The following is a 24,663-nucleotide window of genomic DNA, read 5'->3' as shown; positions in this document are numbered from 1 at the left end:
ACCCCTGTTTCTCTAGATTTTGAACAGGATAAAGGAGACAGAAAGTTTTTGAATCTGTTGAGTCTCATTTGCCAAGGAGAAGATCTACTCTTCCAACCTCCCCTCCAAACAGAGAACTGGAGAGGGACAGAACAGCCTGCCCTGCCAATCAGAAGGGGCAGTGACACAGTGACCACCCCTTCAAAAACAGCTCCCCACAGCACTGATAATAACCTTACCAAGCCTTTCGTTTTCTCTGTGGCATTTATTACTACCTGAAGTTACGCTGTCTATTCATTCTTTTCTTTGTTTAGCACCTGTCTCCCTCATTAGAATGTAAGCTCCAAGAGGCCCGGGGCCTTGCCTATTTTATTCACCATTGTATCTTCAGTGTCTGGCACAAGAAAGACACTCTGCAAGTATTTACTGAATGAAGAGCTTTATCTTATCCAACATATAACAGATTACTTTAAAAATTAAAACAAATCAACATTTCACTTTTATAATACTCAGTATTTTATTTAATATTTATAAATAGCATCCCTAAGCCCCCTAAATTTTTTTCTCACTGCAGCAAATGTTTCAAACAAAGTATGTCTCCAAAATGAACACCTAAAGAGTTTAACTCAGTTCTATTCACACGCAGGTATTTCATTACAGTATCTCTGGACCTAAGAGAACAAGCTAGCAATGATGGATAAAGTGTGATACCAACTACAAATTGATGTTTTGTTTCAAAGAAATATGCTAAGGAAAAATGGCAGGAAGCTATTCCATGCTTAAGGAAAAAGTACAAGTCCTGCTAATAAAACATATCTAAGGTAGAAAGAAAAAAGTGACCAATGTTATTAGAAAACAGGTAAGGCACGATATCACCAATTCTTAGAAATTAGTATCACTGATGATAGCTAACTCATAGAGATCAGGCCTTGCCAAAACTGTATATTATACAAAAGGTCTGGAAAGGAAGTTATCTTGGAATCTGTTTAGCCAACTGGCCAGTTCACTTTAAGGTTCTTTTGAGCCACCAACCACTATTTTCAGAATCATAGGTTTCAGGCTCCTTGTGTCACAAATGGAATGGTCTTTTGCCATCATTTCAGGCGTCAGAAAGAAGGAGGGAACTAGTACTACAAGTTTAACCATGCCATTACTAGCCTGATTAAAGGTTTTGACACAAATAGCAGATCAGAACTCAAGAAGCAACTTCACAAGTCCAAATATTGTGAAAAAAAAATTTACTGTTCCTATGAATCTATTTCAAGACTAATAAAGGTTCAAATAAGACCTAAATGTTGCCTTGTCAAATCCATTTCTCAATATAAATGCCATGTAAAATTACACAATGAATCCACTCTAACCTTTTTTATATGGGAGTTAGAAAAAGAAGCCCTTAAATGTCTCTAGGGATACATTTATTTTCCTCAGCCAAGTGTTAACAGGAATAAACGGAGGATTTACATGTAATCCCTAAAAGCAGACAGGCAGACATTACCAACCATGCTATGACTTCTTAACTAAGCATTTTATTTAATCACACTTGCATTATAGGGCGATTTAAAGGGTACAATTTTTTAAAAATCTGAGATACAAAATATTGTCCCTAATATTTTAAAGCAAACTTTCCAGGACTGTATATTCAAACAAATGTTTTGGTTTTTGCATGTTTTGGTGGGTTTTTTTTAGTTTGGTGGGTGCTGTCTGTTTTTTTCATTGTAGTCACTAGAAGTGACTAAACACTTTTCAACCAATACTACCATTTCTAAAAAGTATTTTGTTCCACATATCTGGCAACTTTTGCAAAGTCAGTTTATAAACTGTCTTTTCTATGTACAAACGACATTACACTAAGAAAATGTGCATTTACTCATAGGCCAAAAACAGCATAATGAATGGGCTAAATTGTAAGATTCTTTTTGTTTGTATTAACTCTCATTGGTGGCTCAGCACCCCAGAACTGCACTGTCTGTCCTCAATTCCATCAGAGTCTGATTAATGAGATCTATTTCTCTGATAAGTATTCTTTAGAAAAAAGTGAATCAAGACTTAGTCAAAGACAGAACCTTTATAATTGCAAACCATGTAACAGCCAGTCTGTGATGATCTGCATTACCATGTTATCAATATTATGAATTTAAAAAGTACACTCCCTTTAGAAAAATAAATCCCTTTGCCCATCTAGAGCTCTCCCGGGTCTATCTGGGGTCTGCTAACAGACTGGGGTCGACAACTGCACTACAACCTTCAGAAAGGCCTTTGGATTGGAACTGAGTCCCAGGATGTGCCCTGGGAGTTGTTGTTCAGCAGGTTTCAAAGCCTCTGTCAGGCCCCTCCACCTCTGAAAGATAAAGGCCCTGAAGTCCTGTAAGGCTCAAGATGGAGATTTTGAAGTCCCTGGTCTTAGCATTTGGACAGACCTGTTGTTAGCTCTTGGTAGTAGTGCGTGATATTGCATTTGGGCAGAGGCAAGTTCTCAGCCCAGGCCCCAATTCTCTATGGGCAACATTCTGTTATTGAGCACTCGAATATGTGGTTTACAAAATTAAAATCCCAGTGTTCTTACCAAAAAAAAAAAAAAAAAAAGGGTTTCTCTCCTTTTATTTTACTCTAAAAATAAAACCAACACTTCTTCACATACAAACAAGATAAAGGTGACAAGGTACAAGGTCTCAACTGATCAAAGAATAATGAAATGGCCATAAGACCAATAAGGAAATGCATCTCAAATACTTAACAAAGGTACAAGGTCTCAACTGATCAAAGAATAATGAAATGGCCATAAGACCAATAAGGAAATGCATCTCAAATACTTAACAGTTAATGTTTATAATGAAATTTAATCAAGTGAAGTTAACAGGACACCTTAAGAAAAATGAAAAGCAGAAAACAAAAAACTTCATACCAAGAGTCAAAGATTCAAATATCCTAAAGTTGTTTTCACCAGTCAGTAATATTCTAGTCTGCCAAATACTAGGCCAAATGGCCGATGTCATGTAACTGCCTCTAACATCCTCACATTCCAACTTCACTCGTAAATCAGGAGGAAATGGTTTACAAGTCAACCTACGCTTTTAGGCTCAGCACAGTTCAGCTACCTCTAAAAGCACCCCTTTTTTTCCTACTATACAACTCACAAGAGATAAGCAAAAACAAGAAAGCAATACCATTCATTTGCCCACCAGCCGAACATAAATCACCCCTATTAACTTTATGATGTTTTGAAATGGTCACCTGCTAAAGCTTCTTTTTCTTTCAAACATTCTCCTTTATTCCCCCTCTTCCTTCCACTTACCTCCCTCCTAAATATTTCAGCATTGAATTATCCAGATAACCATTATACACTCACCAAGAAAACACCTTTCTGAAGGAGCAGAGCACAGTGGCATTCTTGAACAGAATCCCTTTAGCTCTCTGGTGAGAAGCACCCCTACTCCTGTATGCATGGGCCCTGCCCGCCTCTGCTGGTCCGAAGCACTGGAATGACCACTGAAGCCGTTTCCAGAGTGCGATGTTACCTGCAAAACATCACTTACTGTGCCGGGCAGGTGACTTCTCTCGTTCTTCCCATTCTGAGAGCTGCTGTTCTTGAGTTTCTTTTTCTTTTTGGCTGTTTCTTTGTGCTCCTTCTGTTTGTTCTGCACTTCAATGAGAACTGAAATAAAGCTGTTCTTCACTTCCTTTTCAAACTCCAGTTCATCTCGCAGGGCCAGCTGCTGTACCAGCTCTTCAGAGTACTCCTTGATGGCCGTCTCGATTTCTTCCAGCAGTTCATTTAATTCAGATACAGACAGCCTTTTCACTCCTATGACCAAAAAGCAAAGCACAGCAGACACTAAGACCAAAATGTTTCAAGGCAGCACAACAAGGTGTTTAATGCCAAAGAGCAAAACATCATATTCTAAGTAATTAAATTGTTCATGATCTTCTCAGACTCCTCAAACTTCTGGTGGGCAGGTCTGAGTAGAGGTAGGTAGGCAAAGTTACTTCTCAAATGACTGAGAAGAAAAGTATAACAAAATTTTTTTACTTGTCTAAAAATCAGTAAAGCAATTATACTCCAATAAAGATGTTGAAAAAAAAAAAAATCATTCCATGAATAGTAGTTCAGTCAAGACTTAATAAGCTTGTAAAAGAAAAAGAACAAACACAAAAGCAGAGGAAGGGTACAGAAAATACCTGCTGACAAGAAATCACAAGCAACTTAGCAGGGCTCCGGGACACCACTGAAGAGAGGAGAAGGCAATTTGAAAGAATTAAGCTAAATACATATTTTTTATTAATTTTCATTGGAGTATAGTTGCACTTTTTTTTTTTTTTTTTTGTCATAACGCGCAGCATATGGGATCTTAGTTCCCTGACCAGGGATCAAATTCACACCCCCTGCGTTGGAAGGCGGAGTCTTAACCACTGGACCACCAGGGAAGTCCTGGAGTATAGTTGCTTTACAATGTTGTGTTAAGCTAAATACATATTTAAACACATATGCCCCAATGTGTGAGTTTTATTGAGAATTGGGAAGATGAAGGGAAGAATATTCCCTGAAACCCCTTTTCAGTTTTTTCTCAGCACTTCCCTTTATGTGAGAGGACATCATTGACGTTCTAACCCTCAGTACCTCAGAATATGACTGTATTTGGAGATAGGGTCTTCAAAGAGATAATTAAGTTAAAATGAAACCATTAGGGTGGGCCCTAATCCAATGTGACTGATGCCCTTAAAAATGAGAAGATTAGGACACAGATACACACAGGAAAGTCCATGTGAGGACAGAAGGAAGAGGCCTCAGAAGAAATGAGACCTGCTAACACCTTGATCTCGGACTTCTAGCCTCCAGAACTGTAAGAAACAAATTTCTGTGGTTTAAGTCGCCCAGCCTGTGATACTTTGTTAGAGCAGCCCAAGCAGACAAATACAGTATTCAAAGGTGAGTATGACACAGTCCCTGAGCAATGATGAATATATGCCCCGAGTAGGCAGGGGCATATATTATATATACCCTTCCCCTGGAAGGCAGGGGAAGGGTATATAACACAGCCTGTGAGAGCCAAAGACTTCTGGAGATGGTCCCACTACATGGCTGAGGTATACAAAAGCACAAAGAGTACTGATTTAAGTCAGGCTTCTTACTCTCTTCATAACTGCTTGTACTAGACCTCTTAAGAGTTTGAATTTCCTGGGAAAGCATTGAAAGCCGATCTGACTGGGTGGGTGTTTCATCATCTTCTGGGTCTGGTGACTCCTGCATCATTTCTTCGATTTCTTCAATCACCTTCCAAAATACACAAACCACTGTTAATTAAATACACATAGGAAAAATGACCCAGCTGTAACAAGGCACTCATCTGAAGCAACCACAGTAGAAGTACACTAAATTCTCCATTAACTAACAGTGTGCAGGAGTCAGTGTTCTCAATAACAAAAATTGACTGTAAGAGTACACATGGTTTACCAAAAAAAAAAAAAAAGTTACAATATACTAAACAGAAAAATAAACAAAATATGATTTAATATGTCCATCAGGATTCAGTAGGCCCTATCAGATCTCGTAATGTCTGAGAAATGGTGCTACAAACACACATATAATCTACTTCAGACATGCCAGAACCAGATCATAGTCATAGTTAAAAGAAAGCAAGTGACAGAAGATTTACCATATACCACATCCAAGTGCTCAATCTAAAGCTATTTAATAAAATTGACATAAAATTTAGAAAATACAACAGTGTAAAAAAATTTATATGTAAAGCAAGAAATTACCTCTATGATAGCAAAATTTTCCTTTAACAGCAGAAAAAGAATTTCATATATTAATTCACTGGAAGATAAAGGTATATTTAAAAATTACTTTAAATGTAGAAGTTTAAAGAGGAAAAAAAAGCTACATGAAAGCAGGAAAATTTCAGAAATATATCTGCTTTTGAAACAATGATCCACTGTCATATACTGTGTTGCTCAAATCTTACAGCAGTTTCTTGTCCTGTTCCAAATTCCAGAAGTTGAGAAGGATATAGAACTCAGTGAAAATTGGCTATTTACAATAGTCAAAACATGGAAGCAACCTAAGTGTCCATCAACAGATAAATGGGTAAAGAAGATGTGGTACATATATACAATGGAATACTACTCAGCCATAAAAAAAGAATGAAATAATGCCATTTGCAGTAACATGGATGGACCTAGAGATTATCACATTAAGTGAAGTAAGTCAGAGAAAGACAAATATTATATGATATCACTTATATGTGGAATCTAAAAAATAGTACAAATGAACTTATTTACAAAACAAACAGACTCACAGACACAGAATACAAACTTATGGTTACCAAAGGGGAAGGGGAGGGGGAGGGATAAATTAGGAGTATGGGATTAACAGATGCACACTACCATATATATAAACTAGATAAACAAGGATTTACTGTATAGCACAGGAAACTATATTCAATATATAGTAATAAATTATAGTGGAAAAGAATCTAAAGATACAGATATATACATACATATATAAACAAATCATTTTGCTGTATACCTGAAACTAACACAATATTGTAAATCAACTATACTTCAATAAAAATAAAAATAATTTTTAAAAAAAAATGGACCTAAGAGTTTAAAAAAACTATTTAAAAAAATACAATATGAATCATTAAGCCTAACGTATAACACTTAGTACTAAGGAAAAACAGGTAAACCTGAGCGAGTGGGGATTATGCTAATTAGTAAGAAGAGTTTCCAAAACAGGCATTTTAAACAGGAAAATGAGACACTGAAAGAGGCTACAGAATCTGTTTCTCTCCGTCCTTTTTTTTTTTTTTTTAATTTATTTACTTATTTATGGCTGCGTTGGGGTCTTCGTTGCTGCGCACAGGCTTTCTCTAGTTGTGGCGAGTGGGGGCTACCCTTCGTTGCAGTGCGTGGGCTTCTCGTTGCGTTGGCTTCTCTTGTTGTGGAGCATGGGCTCTAGGCACGCGGGCTTCAGTAGTTATGGCTCATGGGCTCAGTAGCTGTGGCTCGCAGGCTTAGTTGCTCCGTGGCATGTGGGATCTTCCCAGACCAGGGCTCGAACCCGTGTCCCCTACATTGGCAGGCGGATTCTTAATCACTGCACCACCAGGGAAGTCCTCTCAGTATGAAAAGCAGAGATAGCTAATGGTTTTCAGGCAGAGTACGGAGGAGACAATGAACTTTCACTGGAATATCAGGCTGTACCGCACTCAGCCCTCTAACTTACTATCTTGTTTTTTAAGCACCATGCTCTTTCCAAGCTTCGGACAATCCAACCACAAATATGACTAAGAGGAGCATCAAAATGACACATTTTTAACGTACTCCTCCCAATCTTGCCACAATATCTCTCTTTACCAGCCTTGTCTTTCCAGCCTAAAAACACAGCGCGGTAGAACTCACAGTCCCAGTAGCTGTGGAACACTTGACTTCAGGAAGAAGCTCTTGCACCACAGTTCGACAATACAGCAGAAGTGGGAAGAGTATTTAGAAAATGAGAAAGCTGATTCAACTGGTTTTAAATGAATACAGGGTTGACATTATTAGAGCATTCCACAGGACTAATGCTCACTTCTTTCCTGGGTACACAATAAAGACTTCTAATAAGTGCTAATGATTTCTACATAGGTTTTAGAGAAACTAGGTAATTTCTGCACAGATATAGTTTGCCCATGTCTGGTTAAATGTAAAGAAAGAAGAAAATTCACAGGATTTTTTCTGATTCCAGTGTAAGTAATAACCCTCTTTTAAAGTAACCCGCTGTACTGCTTTAACAATGCTTATCTTGGAAAATTGCATATATTGAAAAATTTTCCCAACTAACATAATCCAGCTGCTTCAGATTACATCATATACTTTCTTCTTTCCTCAGGAGAAAACTGTTAAGCCTGTATTACCAGAAAATACAATAGAAATAAGTAAATTCCAACACCCCATCACTTATGGCCACAATAAGAAATCGTTTTTCAGCCGAGGATCCCTTCCCTTGATGGATGGGATTCTCCTTTGTACCTGGTCTGCCGTGAAGAGGGGCTCGTCGTTAACGCAGGAGACGATGATTGAATGCATATCCAGCTGTTCTCTCAGCTCCTCATCGTCTGAGGTATCAAAGAGCAAGCTGTCACTCGTCTAAAAACAAAAACTACCCACTGTTAAGAGGAGGACATTCTGATCACAACAAAGTCGAAGCATCTGGGTAAAGGAGGCTGCAGAGGGAAGCATCTGCTGAGAGCTTCAAAAGGCAGATATTATTACAGCTGCTCCGTACCAGGCAGTGTGTGAGGTGCTTTGCATAGTCATCTCAAACAGAAATGAGAAGAATGTAGAATAAATATGAAATTAAGGTGCTGCATATATCCCCTCTTGCCCAAATGGACACACACTTAGCTATTTATTCCAAGGGGAAGAGTGTCTAGGAAGTACAAAAATATATGGTGTTCGATAGCAATTTGTAGGGAATTGTAGCAAATGGGGCGGGAGGGGCGGGAGACAGGGGCAAATGTTATTTAATTAATGATCTAATAGGAAGATTAGTATATGTAAAAATTCCACAGAAAACACAGAAGTTAGTTTGCGAGTAACTAACTTTAACAGAGTAAAAGATAAGTAATCAACTCCCTGGCAGATGGCAATTGTCCACGAGGATCATATTGAGCCCTTCCAGTTGAATATCTATCTCTTCTTCCAAAAAAGAGTATTTCTAGGTTCCAAAAATATCTTTAAACCAAACTACTGGAGATTTTCTCTTTGCCTCACTACCGTTTTTCTCCCCAATCTGTGCCCCCGGAGGCTGACCTTTATGAGCTACATCAAAGGATGCCCTTGACTTCTGGCTTCCAGGTGGGTTAACACACTGGTAGACACTAACAGGAGACTGGAAGGCAGGAGGGGAAGGGCTGGGCATTTATTCTGCTGTCTCCCTCCCTACCAGATTCCAAAGGCTGCAGCTCCTGTCCAGCTGACCTCTCCCCCATAGCTACTCTCCCCAGGTTCTGGTAACTTCTCCCTCTCCTTACCTCTCTTCATGCCTAAGGGTGCTAAAGGGCTGCTTGCTGTTGCCACCACCAGGGTATTGCACCATGTCTACATCGTATGGTGTCTCTTAACCTGCCCACATGAATATCAACAGCCCCTATAATAATGACCTCACCTTTACTAACTATAAAGGCCTGACCTGGAAAACCCAGCAGATTAAAATGGACAAGTGATCATCTATCCATCATGACATGACCATTCAGACGATGAATAGAACAAAACTAGAACTCTATTCATCAGAAGGAGTGGCACACTGAGTTCCCAAAGAACAAATGGGCAACTAGGAACTACGTAAGAAGCAACCGTGTAGTTCTAGCAGATAGTACGTAATTTAAAAAATATATATTTTACCTGGGAAAATTATTTACCACTACAGAGGATATATATAAAAACTGAAGGTACAATTGGATGGATGTAGGTCCCTACTGCCTCCCTAGCTCCTACAGGTCTGAAGTTTAATGGTGAATACACCCCACAGAATAAGAAACCTGCAGGTGAGAAGTGCAAAGAAAAACACTGACATGCTGCCTTTCATAACATTAGGCTGGGGGAGGAGCCACATCAGCACTCCAGCTCTATCTGCTACCACATACTGCAATGCCATGCTGCATCACGGTGATGACACACCTCCACATTCGATTTCTCACTGTACCATCAGGCTAGGAAAGGCCTGGACATAGCCTTCAACATATGAAATTTCAAAAAGCTGTGTGGGGGAAGAAAAAAAAAACCCTAAAAGCTTCCAGAGAGAAAAAACCATCACATTAAAAGGATCAGAAATCAACATGTCATTTGAATTCTCAACAGCAACAAAAGAGACTTAAAAAATCAATGCAATTTCCATGTTTCAATAAATTCCACCCTAGAATCCTATATCCAGCTAAACTAACAATTAGGTAGGGGGTTAGAATAAAGAGATTTTCAGACATTCAATTTCTCAAAGAATTTACCTCTCAGGTACCCTTTCTCAGAAAGCCATGCAGAGTATGTTCCATTAAAACCAGGAGGAAAACCAAAAAGGAAGCAGACATAGGATCTAACACAAGAAAGAGGTGAAGGGAATTCTTATAATAACAGTGAAGTAAAGATCCCAGAATGATGACTGTGGAGCTAAACTAGAGAGTAACCAGTTCAGATTAGAATTGTTACTGCAGAGGAATCAAGAAAAGCATGAAAGAAAAAGAGAAAGAAAGCCTGACAGATTACCTAGTGTGTTTCACTTACTAAAATGACTTTTATGGCTCTGTTGAGGTTGAATTAGTGAGCTAATGATAACCTAAATCAACCACAAAAAGGCAATTATTACTACCTTAAGAAAAAACAAAAAAACAAAAAAAAGAGGACACACAATCATAAAATGTACTTAAATGTGAACATTTATATAGTCAATATAGGGCTTCCCTGGTGGCTCAGTGGTTAAGAATCCACCTGCCAATGCAGGGGACACGGGTTCAAGCCCTGGTCCGGGAAGATCCCACATGCTGCGGAGCAACTAAGCCCATGAGCCACAACTACTGAGCCCTCGTGCCACAACTACTGAAGCCCATGTGCCTAGAGCCCATGCTTCGCAATAAAGAGAAGCCACCGCAATGAGAAGCCCGCACACCGCAATGAAGAGTAGCCCCCACTCGCCACAACTAGAGAAAGCCCGCGTGCAGCAACAAAGACCCAACACAGCCAAAAATAAATAAATTAATTAATTTTTAAAAGAAAGGTCAATATGAATTATGAAGGTTAATATAACCAAAAATTTTGACATAATTATATTAGGAAGATGAGGGAAGCAAAAGTTTTTCTGAGGGTTGTGGTTGGAGGGCTGGAGGGAAGACTTTGAGAGTACTAAACCCTCATCCTCTGGGTAGAAAGTAAATGAATAAAGTCTAAGTTGAATAAAATCAAGTAAAATGATAGGAGAATGTTATCTGCTGGACGAAACAGTTGAAGTAGTTGAAAGTGGTTGCCTCTGGTAAATGAAATCAAGGATGATGAGGTAAGTAGGGCAGAGGCTGCTTTTTCATGTTAAGTCCTATAGCTTTAGTTCACTTTTTTAAACTAGACAGTTATCGTGTTAATAAGAAAGGAGAAAGGTCAAGAGATTTGGCTCTTGATGAGAGAGGATGTTTGATTTCAAGATAGTAGAAGTGGAGATGAAAAGTGCCACACGAGGGTGTACGATGATGTAGAGTACCTAACAATTACATTCACTGATCCTAAAACTTCAACACCCTCCCCCAAAATCACAACTCTATGTTGTGACTTGAGGACCATAGTTTTGTCTTATTTTTCCCCTTATAGACAAGTGAAAGTTTTAATTTTAAAATTACTCCTAAGGAAGCCATTATTATCTTCTGTTTCTACTCTTGAAGATAAAAAGGTGCATTAAACAAAGTCCCTGTCCCTGAAGAAATCCTCATGATAGAAGGAAAAACACGGCACAGGAGATGTTCCTAAGGCAAAATGATTTAGAAGCATTCTATCACATACGCATGATCAAGAATGGCACTGGATTTAGAACAGGTTTACAGCTATTGCCAAAACACATGAGTGACACCAATAAGCCATTAGAATAAATTTCCATGACAACAGAAATAATGATCCCAGACCATCTTTCCAGAGAGGGAGCCAAGCCCATTCCCCACAGAGATGGCATATGCTAAGGGCTGGAATCCCTTTCGGGCTTTGAAAATTAACCTTGACTGTCATGGGTATCATCATTCATGCTCCCACTCGGCATCAATGTGCCTCTTTGCCAAACATTCCCATCACTCCTTCCTATGCCAGGTTTAGATACAGAGCCATGGTTCTGTTTCCCTCTATAAAACTGAAGCTGCCTCAAATGGAAAAAATGTGCCCATGTAAGAACTTGGAATGTACCAGTTGCCTTACTCTAGAAAAGACCCATCAAATTTAGAAGTGTGCCATCTTAAACATCAATGAAAAAAAAATTAAGAACAAATCTAGGGAACTATGGTTTCCTGTTTTTCTCATCCTAACCAAAAAGAAACCTCTTCCCCTTTTGTCAAAAATTTCATATAGGGGACTTCCCTGGTGGCGCAGTGGTTAAGAACCCACCTGCCAACACAGGGGACACGGGTTCGAGTCCTGGTCCAGGAAGATCCCACATGCCACGGAGCAACTAAACCCGTGAGCCACAACTACTGAGCCTGCGCTCTAGAGCCCACGAGCCACAACTACTGAGCCCATGCGCTACAACTACTGAAGCCCGTGCACCTAGAGCCCGTGCTCTGCAATGAGAGAAGCCACCGCAATGAGAAGCCTGCGCATCACAACAAGGAGTAGCCCCCACTCGCCGCAACTACAGAAAGCCTGCGCACAGCAACGAAAACCCAACACTGCCAAAAATAAATAATAAAATAAATAAATTTAAAAAATAAAAATTTCATATAGATACTGTTATACAACTGGAATAATCTAAAGAATGCTTCTGAAAGGTAAATTGTGCATAGTTCAGTTATGAAAAGAATAGAGCACACAGTTGGCAACTTCCCAGGTTAAAAAAAATTAATTATATGCTACCTAATAACATGGTTGCTTCTTATATCGTACCTTGTTGTGCATTTGTTCTTCAGGAACTTAACGTGTGCTACTCATTCCTGAGGACTAGACTTCTCATCTCAGTTGTATTCAACACCTGGGTAGTCATGTCAAGACAGACAGATGTTAGATGATCACTTGTCCATTTTAACCTGCTGAGTTTTCCAGGTAAGGCTTTCACAACCAGTACTAGTACTAAACTCCACATCATTACTAATCACTACCCTTGGCTATGCCATTGCTCTAGCACTGAAACAGTCAAAAGGCAGATAAAGGGAGTGACGCCCCCAGAGGTAACCAAATAACAATATTCAATGAAACTGGATTAGAGTGTTCCATTCATGCTACTAATGTACTTCCCTTTGAAACTATGAAAAGATCTCTTCTCTACTATTTTTTAATATGTCAAACAAAAAAGTACTCATTGACTGGCTATTGTGGATTCAACACTATGTTAAATAATATAGAAAACATTCAAAAAAAACTTTCCACCATGGTCTCTGACCTTATATAGCCTCACTGATGAGATTATTCATTTGTTCACTCAACAAACACTTGTCTTAGTAATCAGTATGTGCCAGGCACAGTGGTGGTTACTGAAAGGCAAAGATACCTACCAGGAGGTTACAATCTAATGACAGACCCAGATACATAATAAGAGAACACAATAATGATTTGAGACACGGACAAAGTACTGTGAGGACCAGCACGCAGGAGACTAGGGGGCTAAATTCTGTGGGACAGATGAGTCCTTTACGATTTTCCCACCCCAACAAGCGTAACCGGTTCCCACAGAGAGGAGTGCATTTTCCTTCCGTGCCAGGATTGAGGCCATGGCAAAATGACCGTCTGTCAGAGATGCTGTAGATGGGGATTCCCCCCAAATGAGAGACTGGATTAAGTGTCCTTTAAAGTCCCTTCCAACTCTAAAATTATATAATTCCATGAGATCAGCAAAGGCTAAAACAGTAATAGGAAGCTTCAGAGAGGAAGGGAAACTTGAACTAAGCCCAGAATGATAGCTAAGATGCAAATAAACAGAAGACAGATCATAAGATATTTTGTTTTATTCCTTTCCCTAAATGTATGTCAGGTCAGCCTGCAAAACAGCTTAAGGGGATTAATAATTGGTACAAATAATAAATCCTGTATCTACTAGAATACAAAGAAATATAGTCAGAATTATATATTTTACAAGAAAATAGTAGGGAGCAAGCTTTTCTGAATCACATTTTTAAGAAAATCATTTCAGAAAATGATTTAAAATACTCACAGCCCTACTGCATTATACTCCCGGTAATTACACAAATACACTTAATGAAATACGGAGCATGCCAAAAGACCTGGCATGAGCTGACACTGCTATTTGATGAAGAATTTAAAGAGTCAGGCCCTGAAACTTCCATTTGGCCTCGTTTCTCATCAGCTTTAAACCACACTGTGATTTTCCACTTAAAGCAATTCTCTTCGTTTTTCTGTCCGCCTTGTTGTCCTATCACCTGTGCTCACACTTCTTACTCAAGGTGTCTTCACTTTACAGTTCCAAGACATATATAGCAGCCTCCAACAGGTAGCCAAGAACACATTAAAAAGCCAAGAACTGAAATCTTTTAAAGGTTCCCCAATATTCACAGAAAAACACAATCTTCAGATGATATGTCACATCTAGCAAGTCATTAAATTCATCAGAAAGTTAACTAACTCTGTAGATATTCCAGTACCCTCTATATATTAAATCAAAGGCTAGGGTTCTTACTGAGTGTTCTCAGCACATCAAAATTATGTTATTTAAGCTGGAAAAAAATGCTGATCATTGCTGTTCATACACAGGTGATGAAAATTTACCTGAACATAAAAAAGTTGTGTGCTGGGGAAGAATTGGAGGGAAGTGCTAGCAAGCTGACAGTAGCAGAACCGAGATGGCAAAAGAGGGCCACTCCAATTGCGATAAGCTTGGAAATAAGAAGCAACTCAACCAACTGTGGTTAAACAGAAATGCTACTTTTTAGTTCCATTATCAGAATCAGTTATTCAGAAACTACTGGTGCAATTCCTAACTTACCCTTTTTTCTGAGAGGTTCAGAGTAAGTAAATGCAAGGTCCTAGTATGGGATGACTTCCAGTCTACAGGCATTACATTTCCGTAATTATCTGTCAGGGCATTCCAAATCCTTAAAAAGAAGAAAACTACAATCAATGAAAGTTAACATTCTGTATGTCATTATTAAACAGATACCTAGTACTACAGTGAAAGAGAGAACAAAAAGTATCAAAGCAGAAAAACAGGAGGCTATTGTTTCTCAGAAAAGCATCAACAAAGTAGAGACTCCAGAAAAAGACAAAAGGAAAATCCTGTCACTGGGCCTGACAAGAAGTCCTGAGGGAAGGTGACAGGACATAGAAAACTCTCACAAAGTCGAGAGCTGACATTTCCACTGTATCCTGTGCCAGGCTCTAAGTAAGCAATTTACATATATTCTAAGCAATTTACATACATTAACTCATTTAATCCTCAAAAACAGTATTATGAAGAACTGTTATTATCCCCATTTGACAGATAGAAACTAAAGCACAGGAAGGTTAAACAATGTTTCTCAAGCCAAAACATGTAGTAAATACACTGTGCTTTATACTTATTTTTCTTCTGTAACTTCCAAACATATAGACTATTTCATAGAATGAATAATCTCTCTCTAACCAAAAAGAAAGAATTTTCTGGAGAAAGAATTCAGTCTCAATGTGAGACTAGGGTTTAATATCTAATTTATAATAGACTAAGACTAAGATAAGATGAAAAGGGAAAGAAAGGGAGTTCACAATAAAATGCAGATTATACCCAGTGCAGTTACCCTTCCTTATTATCAAACAGCATTTTGGGGAGGCAACAGGGTAAAATGAAAAGGGCACTTGACTAAATTCAGAAAACAGACTTGTCTACATTCATCCTCAATGAGTCTTTGACCATGTCCCTTAACCTCTGTAGGTGTTAGCTGGACTTTTTCAAACGAGAAGCTTGGACAAGAATAGCAGACATTCCTTCCAACTCTATTACTCTAAGCATTAATTCAAATGAGTTGTATTGAGAAAAGTCCCAAACCACACCGGAATAAGGACTGCAAACTCCAATTTCATGACCAAAATTAATTTCAGTCCCAAAGTATTAACCAGCATTCTTCTTTTAAATGACATTATATGAAAAACATGAGTTCAGAAATATAAATGAGATGAAATTTAATTAGGGTAAGTAAAGTTAAACACTACACATATAAGCTACTTAATGGCCAGAGATACACACATACAAGTCATAAAGAAAAAACCAAAAAAACCAAAAACACCCTAACATTTATAACAGGTATCCAATTGTGAATAAGCCACTAAAAAATTGGGTGGGTTTTATTTCCAAGCATGTAAGATACTAGGATACAAAAACAAGACCACCGGGAACATAAAAATAAGAATGCAAGCTTTAAAATAGAGAAACAACATACTGATTTAATGAATTGGGATTTGGTGCTAAAGAGAAGAAGCAATGTGACCACAACTGCCAAAAATTCCAAAATGATGTCTGGCTTTGGAATGCACATTAGCCTCAATGAAAATGTGAACCCAAAAAGCTCTAGAAAACTGGCTCATTTACCCAGAAAATCTCCCATATGCATGGTTCATTCCTATCCTCCTCTCAGCAGGAATCATCTCCTCTAATGCCAATGTGCTCAAATTGGAAACAACACTTCTGGATGCTAAATTTGCTGGGTTTCTCTGGCCCACATCTTCCTGGGTAAAAGATTTGCAAATACTGAATAACTGACCATGTATCTAACCCTGGGTAGGAACTACTAGCATATTCCAGTAGGTGAAGACAGTCCAGAGTTTTTGAGGTTTGTTTTGTCTGCTTGTTTGCTCCTTCTTAAATGAGGCTATAATAAAAGGACAAGTGGAGTGTAAGATTTCATGTAGAACTGACTGTGGGTGAATTTGATCTACCAAGAAAATGAAGCACAATTCACCGTCCTCTATCTTCACCAGGGCCAGAACGTTTGTGGTTGGAAAGACACAGGGCCGAGTTAACTGAAAGATTTGTAGAATTCTCCAGTCAAGACATGAACTACCTTCATCCTTATCATAAAGTATTACAGCCAGTCATAAACAACTAGCAGGGCAGCTCTTTTCCAAAGGTCAAAGTCCTGCTGACATTGAATCCCACACCAGACCCTACTAAAGTAAAACTTTAGCAGATAAGCACAATCTGTATTTAACCAAAACTAAAACCAGGACTCAGAAGTGAAATAAAGTGCCCTAAGGCAAGGCACTATCTGGGTGAAAGAATTCTCAGCCCTCTCTAGTGAAAGAAACAGGAATGGACTCTATCAAGCAATGGAGAGCAGATTTATGCAATAGAACAGGGACAATGCGAGTGGTGAGCAACCCCAGCTCAGAAAAGAGAGACAGATTTCTTATGCATTCCCAAATCAAGTGACATGCTGTACCACCAACATAACATCTACTATCTACTAAACCATTATCAAGAGTAACAAAACTTTTAAGTTTTATATCAACCAAAGATTTAAGCAAAGGCTAAAATACACTACTTCTCAGACAGTACAGGTGATGCAAAAATAGGGAATCTTATCTGTGTACAAACCACTAATCTGTTTTGAGAAGTTATTCTTAATAAACCCAAATGTATAATAAATATAATTTTAAAATCCAGAGAATGTCCTGAGTCTAGTGATTCCGAGTATATAGATCTATGTATAACACTACCTTCTCTTTGGGAATAGACTGTTTAAAATGTCATCTTTTGCCACTGATTGCATGCATATCTGTGTGTATAATATCCAATCAAAAACTTTTCCTTCTATGCCTGGGCAGAACAGTGTACAGAGGTAGCAATGAAAAGATATAGTCTCCAAGCATAGCTGGGCCTGAACCACTGCTAAGCTATGTTTACAGGCCCCCATTCCCAACCCCCTCTTCCTGATAAATCTTCTGATTCACAGAGGAAACTGACAAGCCCCTTTCTATGCCCATGAATCCTTCTCTCAAGAATTCTTCCCTAACCTCTCCATCCCTTCAATGCTCTGAAAACCCACCCCTACCCACAACCTCAGTGTTTACTCCATAATTTCACCCTCAGCCTCTCCAGGGCTCCTCTCCCCCTACATTACAATATTGTCAAATTCCCTCACTTTCATCATTCCTTTCTGTATCTTCTGGAGTAAAACTATGGTACATAATTACAACCCTTATCTAACCAAATTATAACTGGGTTTCTGGGCAGTTAAATAACCTCTGTCCCTCCATTCCCCTAGCTCTCATAAAGCCCTGCCAATTTCCTATCATTGCACTTAGATGATTCTGTAATAATTACCTGTTTATGCATTGGTCTCCCTACCAGACTAGGAGATCCTTGCTATTAATAACCAGAGCTTTTCCTTTATGCCTCTGTGGGAACTCACACTCAACCTGGGCTCTCAGATGGAGCCAATAAATTCCTGTGGCAAAAACGCTGCTTCAACGTCAGTACCTTTGCATGTGCTGTATCCCTGAGCTAGAATGCTAGACCTTTTTTCACCTGCCAGGCAAACTCCCACTCACCCATCAGGGTCCAGTTCTCACACTTCTTTCCCTATGAAGTCCTTCCTGACTCTCTCTCTCTCTCTCTCTCACACACACACACACTAAATCTCCTATATTTTGTACATATATCCATTAGAGCGTTTGTCACACCCATACAAATGTTTGTTTACAAATCTAGCTCCCACCCTAGGTTGCCCTCTGCTTGAGAGGGGTAATGTCCAGTCATCTTGGTATTCCCAGTGCGAAGCAGCCTCTGGCACGTAGCCGGCGCTTAAAAAATGCTAGTTGAATGAATGAATGTCTACACATGTGCCCGAGGAGATACTATCTCTAAACTACGGGGCTCTGTACAAGACTCCCCTCTAAACCAAACAGGAGTTGGTTTCTAGGAAGGAGGAGGACGTTTAAGGGTTCGTTGGGGGCCAGGGGAGCAGGGGATTTAAATAGCCAGGGGCGCAGAGGCCGAAAGCCCCAAGGAAGGAAGTGGGAGAACACGGAGGGGCGGGACCCCGGAGTTGATGGAGGCGGAAGGAGGGTGCGGGGAGGAGCCTGCGGCCAGAGTCTCGCCGAGGCTGTTGACTGAGGGCCGGCGGGCAGGCCGAGGGGCTGGACGAGGGGCAGAGGAGGCTCCCGCCCGCTCCCGGCCGGGACCCGCACTCACTCGTCCCCCTGCAGGAGGCTGCACTCGGTGATGGGCCGCACGGCCGCCCTGGGGGGCTCGGCACCCGGACCCAAGGGACGGAAACACAGGCTCAGCTTTTCCTCCAAGCTGCAGGCCAGCGCTGGGAAGCCGTCGCCTCCCCCGCCCGGACCTGCTTTGGCCTCGGGGCTCGCGTTACAGTTCTCCTGGTCCTGGAGGCTCAGGGCCGGCTCCTGGAACTCATAGAAATCCTGCCAGTCCCCGTCCGCCGCCATCGCCGCCTGGTGCAGTCGCGCGCCCCGCCGCGCCCCGCCCCGCCACGCCCCGGCGCCGGCCCCGGCCCCGGCCCCGCGGTCTGGCCCCGCCCCCGAAGTACCGCCCCGCCCGAGGCCCCACCCCCTACCTCCCGCGGAGGCTTGGCCCTCTCCCGGGGCCTTGCAGCCCCGGGGTCTTCCCTTCTCCTGAGTCTTCTTTGAGTTGAGCGCTGGTCCCGGTAGAAAGGAAAACTTTAACTGCGTTGAGTCACTTCCTATAGTCTATCATTCAGGAATAGCTTTACTCTAAGATTTCCTTAGTGGGAACCTGGCCTAAATGTGGCTAAAATAAAGGACTTCTTTAAACTTGCACCCAGTGTCAGATTACTCCCCAGATCATTTCCCCAAAGTAATCTGGCTCCTTTGGTAACTTTTCAACCAGAAGAACAGCAATAGTCACTTGGAAATGCTTAAATGGTACCAAAATTCATTCCACAAATATTTTATGTCTCCCACGTGTAAAGCACGTGCTAGACCCTCTGCAACATACAAAGATGAACAATTATGCGAGTTAATATTTGCAAAGCACTTGGAACAGTGCCTGACAGTAAGTACCAAATGTGTATGTTTTATAACTAATACATGACTGCTCCCTACAACGGGCTTACAATGCAGTTAGAGTGATAAAACTGGAAAGCGTTTATACCAAAACGTATAATTGGGAGTAGAGAGTTACTGTTTAATGTGTATTGAATTTGTTTTGCAAGATGAAGAGCACTGGAGATGGTTACTCAAGAATATAAATGGGCTTCCCTGGTGGCGCAGTGGTTGAGAATCTGCCTGCTAATGCAGGGGACACGGGTTCGAGCCCTGGTCTGGGAAGATCCCACATGCCGCGGAGCAACTGAGCCCGTGAGCCACAACTACTGAGCCTGCGCGTCTGGAGCCTGTGCTCCGCAACAAGAGAGGCCACGATAGTGAGAGGCCCGCGCACCGCGATGAAGAGTGGCCCCCACTTGCCGCAACTACAGAAAGCCCTCGCGCAGAAACGAAGACCCAACACAGCCAAAATTAAATAAAAATAAATAAATTTTAAAAATAACTACACAGGGGACTTACCTGGCAGTCCAGTGGTTAGGACTCCACGCTTCCACTGCAGGGAGCATCGGTTCCATCCCTGGTCGGGGAACTAAGATCCCACATAAAAAAAAAAAAAAAAAAAAAAAGAATATAAATGTACCTAATACCACTAAACTGTACACTTGAATATGGTTAAGATGGTAATTTTATGTTATGTGTATTTTACCATCAAAAAAAAATTAGGGGAAAAGATATAATTCTAAGGGAGTGTGAATATGTAGGGGCAACAAATACCTAGGAGCTGACAGAAGCAGTATCTTTGGACTGCAGTAATCAAATACTTCATTTAGGAATCGGAACATAGTTGGGTCATAAGAGATGAATTCCTATTCTGAAAAATAAATACTAAGTTAATAATAGAAAATAAGATTTTCCCAGACATGCTCTGTCCATGTCTTGACAACGTGGGAACCTATCCTCAAGAATACATGTTAGGGGGCTTCCCTGGTGGCGCAGTGGTTTAGAATCTGCCTGCCAATGCAGGGGACACGTGTTTGGGCCCTGGTCTGGGAAGATTCCACATGCCGCGGAGCAACTAAGCCCGTGAGCCACAACTACTGAGCCTGCGCATCTGGAGCTTGTGCTCCGCAACAAGACAGGCCGCGACAGTCAGAGGCCCGTGCACCGCAATGAAGACTGGCCCCCGCTCGCCGCAACTAGAGAAAGCCCTCGCACAGAAACGAAGACCCAACACAGCCATAAATAAATAAACAAACAAACACATACATACATACATGTTAGGGGCTTCCCTGGTGGCGCAGTGGTTGAGAATCTGCCTGCTAATGCAGGGGACACGGGTTCGAGCCCTGGTCTGGGAAGATCCCACATGCTGCGGAGCAACTAGGCCCGTGAGCCACAACTACTGAGCCTGCGCGTCTGGAGCTTGTGCTCCACAACAAGAGAGGCTGCGACAGTCAGAGGCCCGTGCACCGCGATGAAGAGTGGCCCCCGCTCGCCGCAACTAGAGAAAGCCCTCGCACAGAAACGAAGACCCAACACAGCCAAAAATAAATAAATTAATTAATTTAAAAAAAAAAAAAAAAGAATACGTGTTAATACCAAAATTTCCTATTTACCATTCTGATGAATTTTGTCTCGTATTTCAATGATTTGTCCCATATTTAACAAGATACGTCTATAAATCAAGCCTAAGGAACTGCTGATAATTACTTTAAAGGCAATATCATTACCTTCCCATTTCCTTTGAAACCATGAAGGGAGCAGATGTTGAGCTCTAACTAGCCAAGAGCTAGAACTAATTACTCAATGGTTAATAGCTTTGGGGTTGATGAGACAACATTAGCTCAGCTGACATTCACCTATTTGAATATTACTCAAAAATGATACTCTACATGTATCAAAGATCTATTTTTCTCTAGGTATTGGGCTAGAGTCATGAGAAACTATGGAATTGACTCAGGCTCTTCTAATTATGTACATAGCTAAGGCAAAAAATAATTTTTTTTCTTGACCTGTATTTCCATTTACCTGTGTGGCATATGTATGTTTGTTAGTGGAAATCAAAATTACTTACTCTTCCCACCTAAATGTAACAACTGTCAAATTTTTCATATGCCTGCAAATAAATTGCTATTGGGTTAGCTTTAGTGGTCTCAGAATTTTATTTTAGTCAAATTTTCCACATAGGAGGCTTTTTACTTTTAATTAAATGCAAATTACCTGGTATCACCCCAGACACTTTGAATACCCCACTGCAAAAACAAGACTTGAATCACTTTTCTTAATTAATTTATATTAGCACACCTATAGTAATCTTGGCACTCAACACAATCTATAAAAGTGCTCCCCAAAAATGTGCCTAGGAGAAAACTGTGCTACTTTATGGGGAAAGAGCAATGAGACTAGAAAGAAACTATAGTATGGAATAAAATGTTAATTGGTGCTCCTGTAGATTTTAAATAATGACTGTAAACATGAAAGAGTAACAACAGAAAAGTTTAAATGTAAAACGTTCATAGCCAGGTAAAATTATAAAGTAGCAGTACTTCAAAGCCTTCCACACACCTCTCTCCCCATGGGGTTACCTGGGGGCTGCACAGAGCTCCACAGCTTCAAGGACATCCAGCAGGAGTCTGTATTCCACCCGGTTGTGGCCTCATTTCTTTATGCCTGCTCTTTCCTTTAGTCCTTTTGGTCCTCCACTCAAACTGCTTTTTTTTTTTTTTTTTTTTTTAGAAAATCCAGCTCCCAGAGTTACATTTGTTACAGAACCAGGTTCATTTTGCCTGAGGAGCAGCAAGCAAAAGCACTGAAATGCCAGGAAACAGAGGGTTTACTCACAAGGCAGTCAAAGTAGAGACAGAACCACTCTCAAACCCGCCTCAGGAAGACAAGGGGCTTGGGGTATTTATGAGATAAAGACTAAAGGAGTAGGGCAGTCTGAGGCGTGGGGGGCCTGAGGAGCCTGATTGAAAAAAGGTGTGGTTAATCCGCACAGGTGGAACTAAGCTACAGGCCTCTGCAGGTTCAGAAGTGGAGGAGTTTAGCACAATCTGAGGGTGGAGTTTTTAGCCCTCTAACATCAAAAGGTCACCCAGCAGGCATGCCTAGTTGGAGGGTGGGTGGTCCTACCCAGTCTTAAACAGCTCATCTGGAACTAGACACACCTGACACCAATTCCTGGATAATGACTTGGGCAAAGATCTTACTGTTTAGGCTACATGCAGCTTACAGGACCTGCAAGTCTTTTTAACAACAATTAAAATGACCTTGATTAGTGAAGGCAAGTTACAGGTGAAATGGATTTAACTAATGATTACCTACAGTTTCACTACTCCCTAAACCTCCTCACTTAATAATTTCCTGACAGCAACCTTAGCCCACTTTCCAGCAACTCTTCTTCCCATCAGCTAAATTCTAGCTTCCTAAAGTTGCCACAGATCTGGCCAAACCATACACTTCCTGCCAGTCTCACCTGTTTAGTTCACTCCATCAACACCCAAAGGCTTCTGATTAAGAAGAGGTCCCCTGACCTCACTGTATCTCACATGAGGTAATTCTACTAATTCTAGTAGAAAATTTTAGGACAAATTCTAATTTGTCCAACTAAATCTATTTATTTCAGGCTTTTATTTCCTAGAGAGCAGATAAATATGAACACGTGTAAACATGTTTGCTCACTCCATGTATTAAGAAAAGTTAGCCTATAGAATGAATTTTCAGCACTTGATTCAAAATTAGAAAGATAATATAGAGTAAGTTTTAAAGAGAGCTTCATGGCACTTGGGTATTATGCTCAGATTAATCATTCAAGATGGAAAAAGTTAATTATCTTGTTTGACAACGTTATTTAAATTTTGCACATATATAGTATATCACAGTGAAAATTTAAGTAACAAAAAATAGAAAAGTAGATTATTCAACATATAGACCACCTAAACATTTAATTAATCAGAAAATATAAGAACTGCAAAAGAAACAAACAAACCATTGAACACAGGACCAGAAAATATCTGGTTCTTAAAGTATCACACAAGCAAATGCTGAAGGCATTATAAAGCAAGAGTAAGACAATGCGAATGTATATAAATGAAAATTTCTTGAGAAAAGCTAAGCTAATGGCTAAGTTTATTCAATAACAAGGTAAAAAATAAATAAAAACAGAGCTGACACAACAAAAGTAAGAAGAATTGAGAAATCCATATGTTGAACCAAGAATTTAAGGAAAGGTTGCTGGTTTCCCAAAAAAGGAAAGGGTGGGCTCTTTCCATTTTGTCTCTATTAAAAAAAAAAAAATCAAGAAACTTTTGAGTAATCAAAATATCACAGTGTAGGCTTTATTATTAAAGAATATTTAATTCTAATTGTCCAAGTTTGTTAGTGATGAATCTTTCATTTTAATGATCAGATCAGAGTCTTGATCAAGCAGAACTTGATCAAGGGTCTGTGGAAGCAGAGCTACACCACCAAGAGAAGGAACCAAGGTGACTGGCCATGGCCACAGCCTTACAAGGTATCAAAATAACTGAGTAGGAAAGACAGTGCCAAGTATATACCTGGTTGTGTTCTGGGTAGTCAAATGCTGGTCTCAGAAAAATTAATGGAAACAACTATTAGCAGCTGTTATTTATCTAACATTATGACAGCTCTAACAATTTAACCTTCAAGGATCCTGTTATGGAAAGCACCCAGTGCACACTCTAAACTGCCTAAATTCTCTGCTTTGGAATATTCTTAATTCTTCTCATCTGAAATTAAGATCATGCAGAGTTGAATATGCCAAATTTTATCTAATTTTTTTTTTTTTTTTAAGACTTGCAGTATTCTGTGCACGGAGGCATCTTGGGATGGTGAAGCCCTCTCTGTTCCCTCTTCTCTATGATTGTCAGTACTGTATGCTCTCACTATTCATCTTATCACAGAACAAAGAATGAGGAGTGGAAACTCTTCCTCCCACAAACAAGAGCAAGAGGCTACACATGGCTCTTAAAATTTGTAGAAGAATATTCTTGCCTCCTT

At 40.2% G+C, this 24,663-nt stretch overlaps 1 protein-coding gene across 2 annotated transcripts in view; it reads right to left on the bottom strand.

The window, feature by feature from the left end:
- The window catches only part of FEZ2 (fasciculation and elongation protein zeta 2), a 43,037-nt gene extending 23,944 nt beyond the window's left edge, over nucleotides 1–19,093 (bottom strand). For both annotated transcript variants that reach the window (XM_059943607.1, XM_059943608.1), the window contains exons 1-5: nucleotides 18,812–19,093; nucleotides 14,633–14,741; nucleotides 7,993–8,109; nucleotides 5,107–5,248; nucleotides 3,513–3,781 (exon numbers count right to left, since the gene is read on the bottom strand). In XM_059943607.1, the coding sequence (XP_059799590.1) occupies nucleotides 3,513–3,781; nucleotides 5,107–5,248; nucleotides 7,993–8,109; nucleotides 14,633–14,741; nucleotides 18,812–19,065 (891 nt within the window). In that variant the 5' untranslated portion in view covers nucleotides 19,066–19,093. The remainder of the gene's footprint in view (nucleotides 1–3,512; nucleotides 3,782–5,106; nucleotides 5,249–7,992; nucleotides 8,110–14,632; nucleotides 14,742–18,811) is intronic.
- Nucleotides 19,094–24,663: the final 5,570 nt, after the last annotated feature.

This window comes from Balaenoptera ricei, chromosome 13 (assembly GCF_028023285.1).
Source record: "Balaenoptera ricei isolate mBalRic1 chromosome 13, mBalRic1.hap2, whole genome shotgun sequence".
NCBI classification, from domain to species: Eukaryota; Metazoa; Chordata; class Mammalia; order Artiodactyla; family Balaenopteridae; genus Balaenoptera; species Balaenoptera ricei.
Note: the sequence above shows the minus strand (reverse complement) of the source record. Positions and strands in the feature narration are given on the sequence as shown.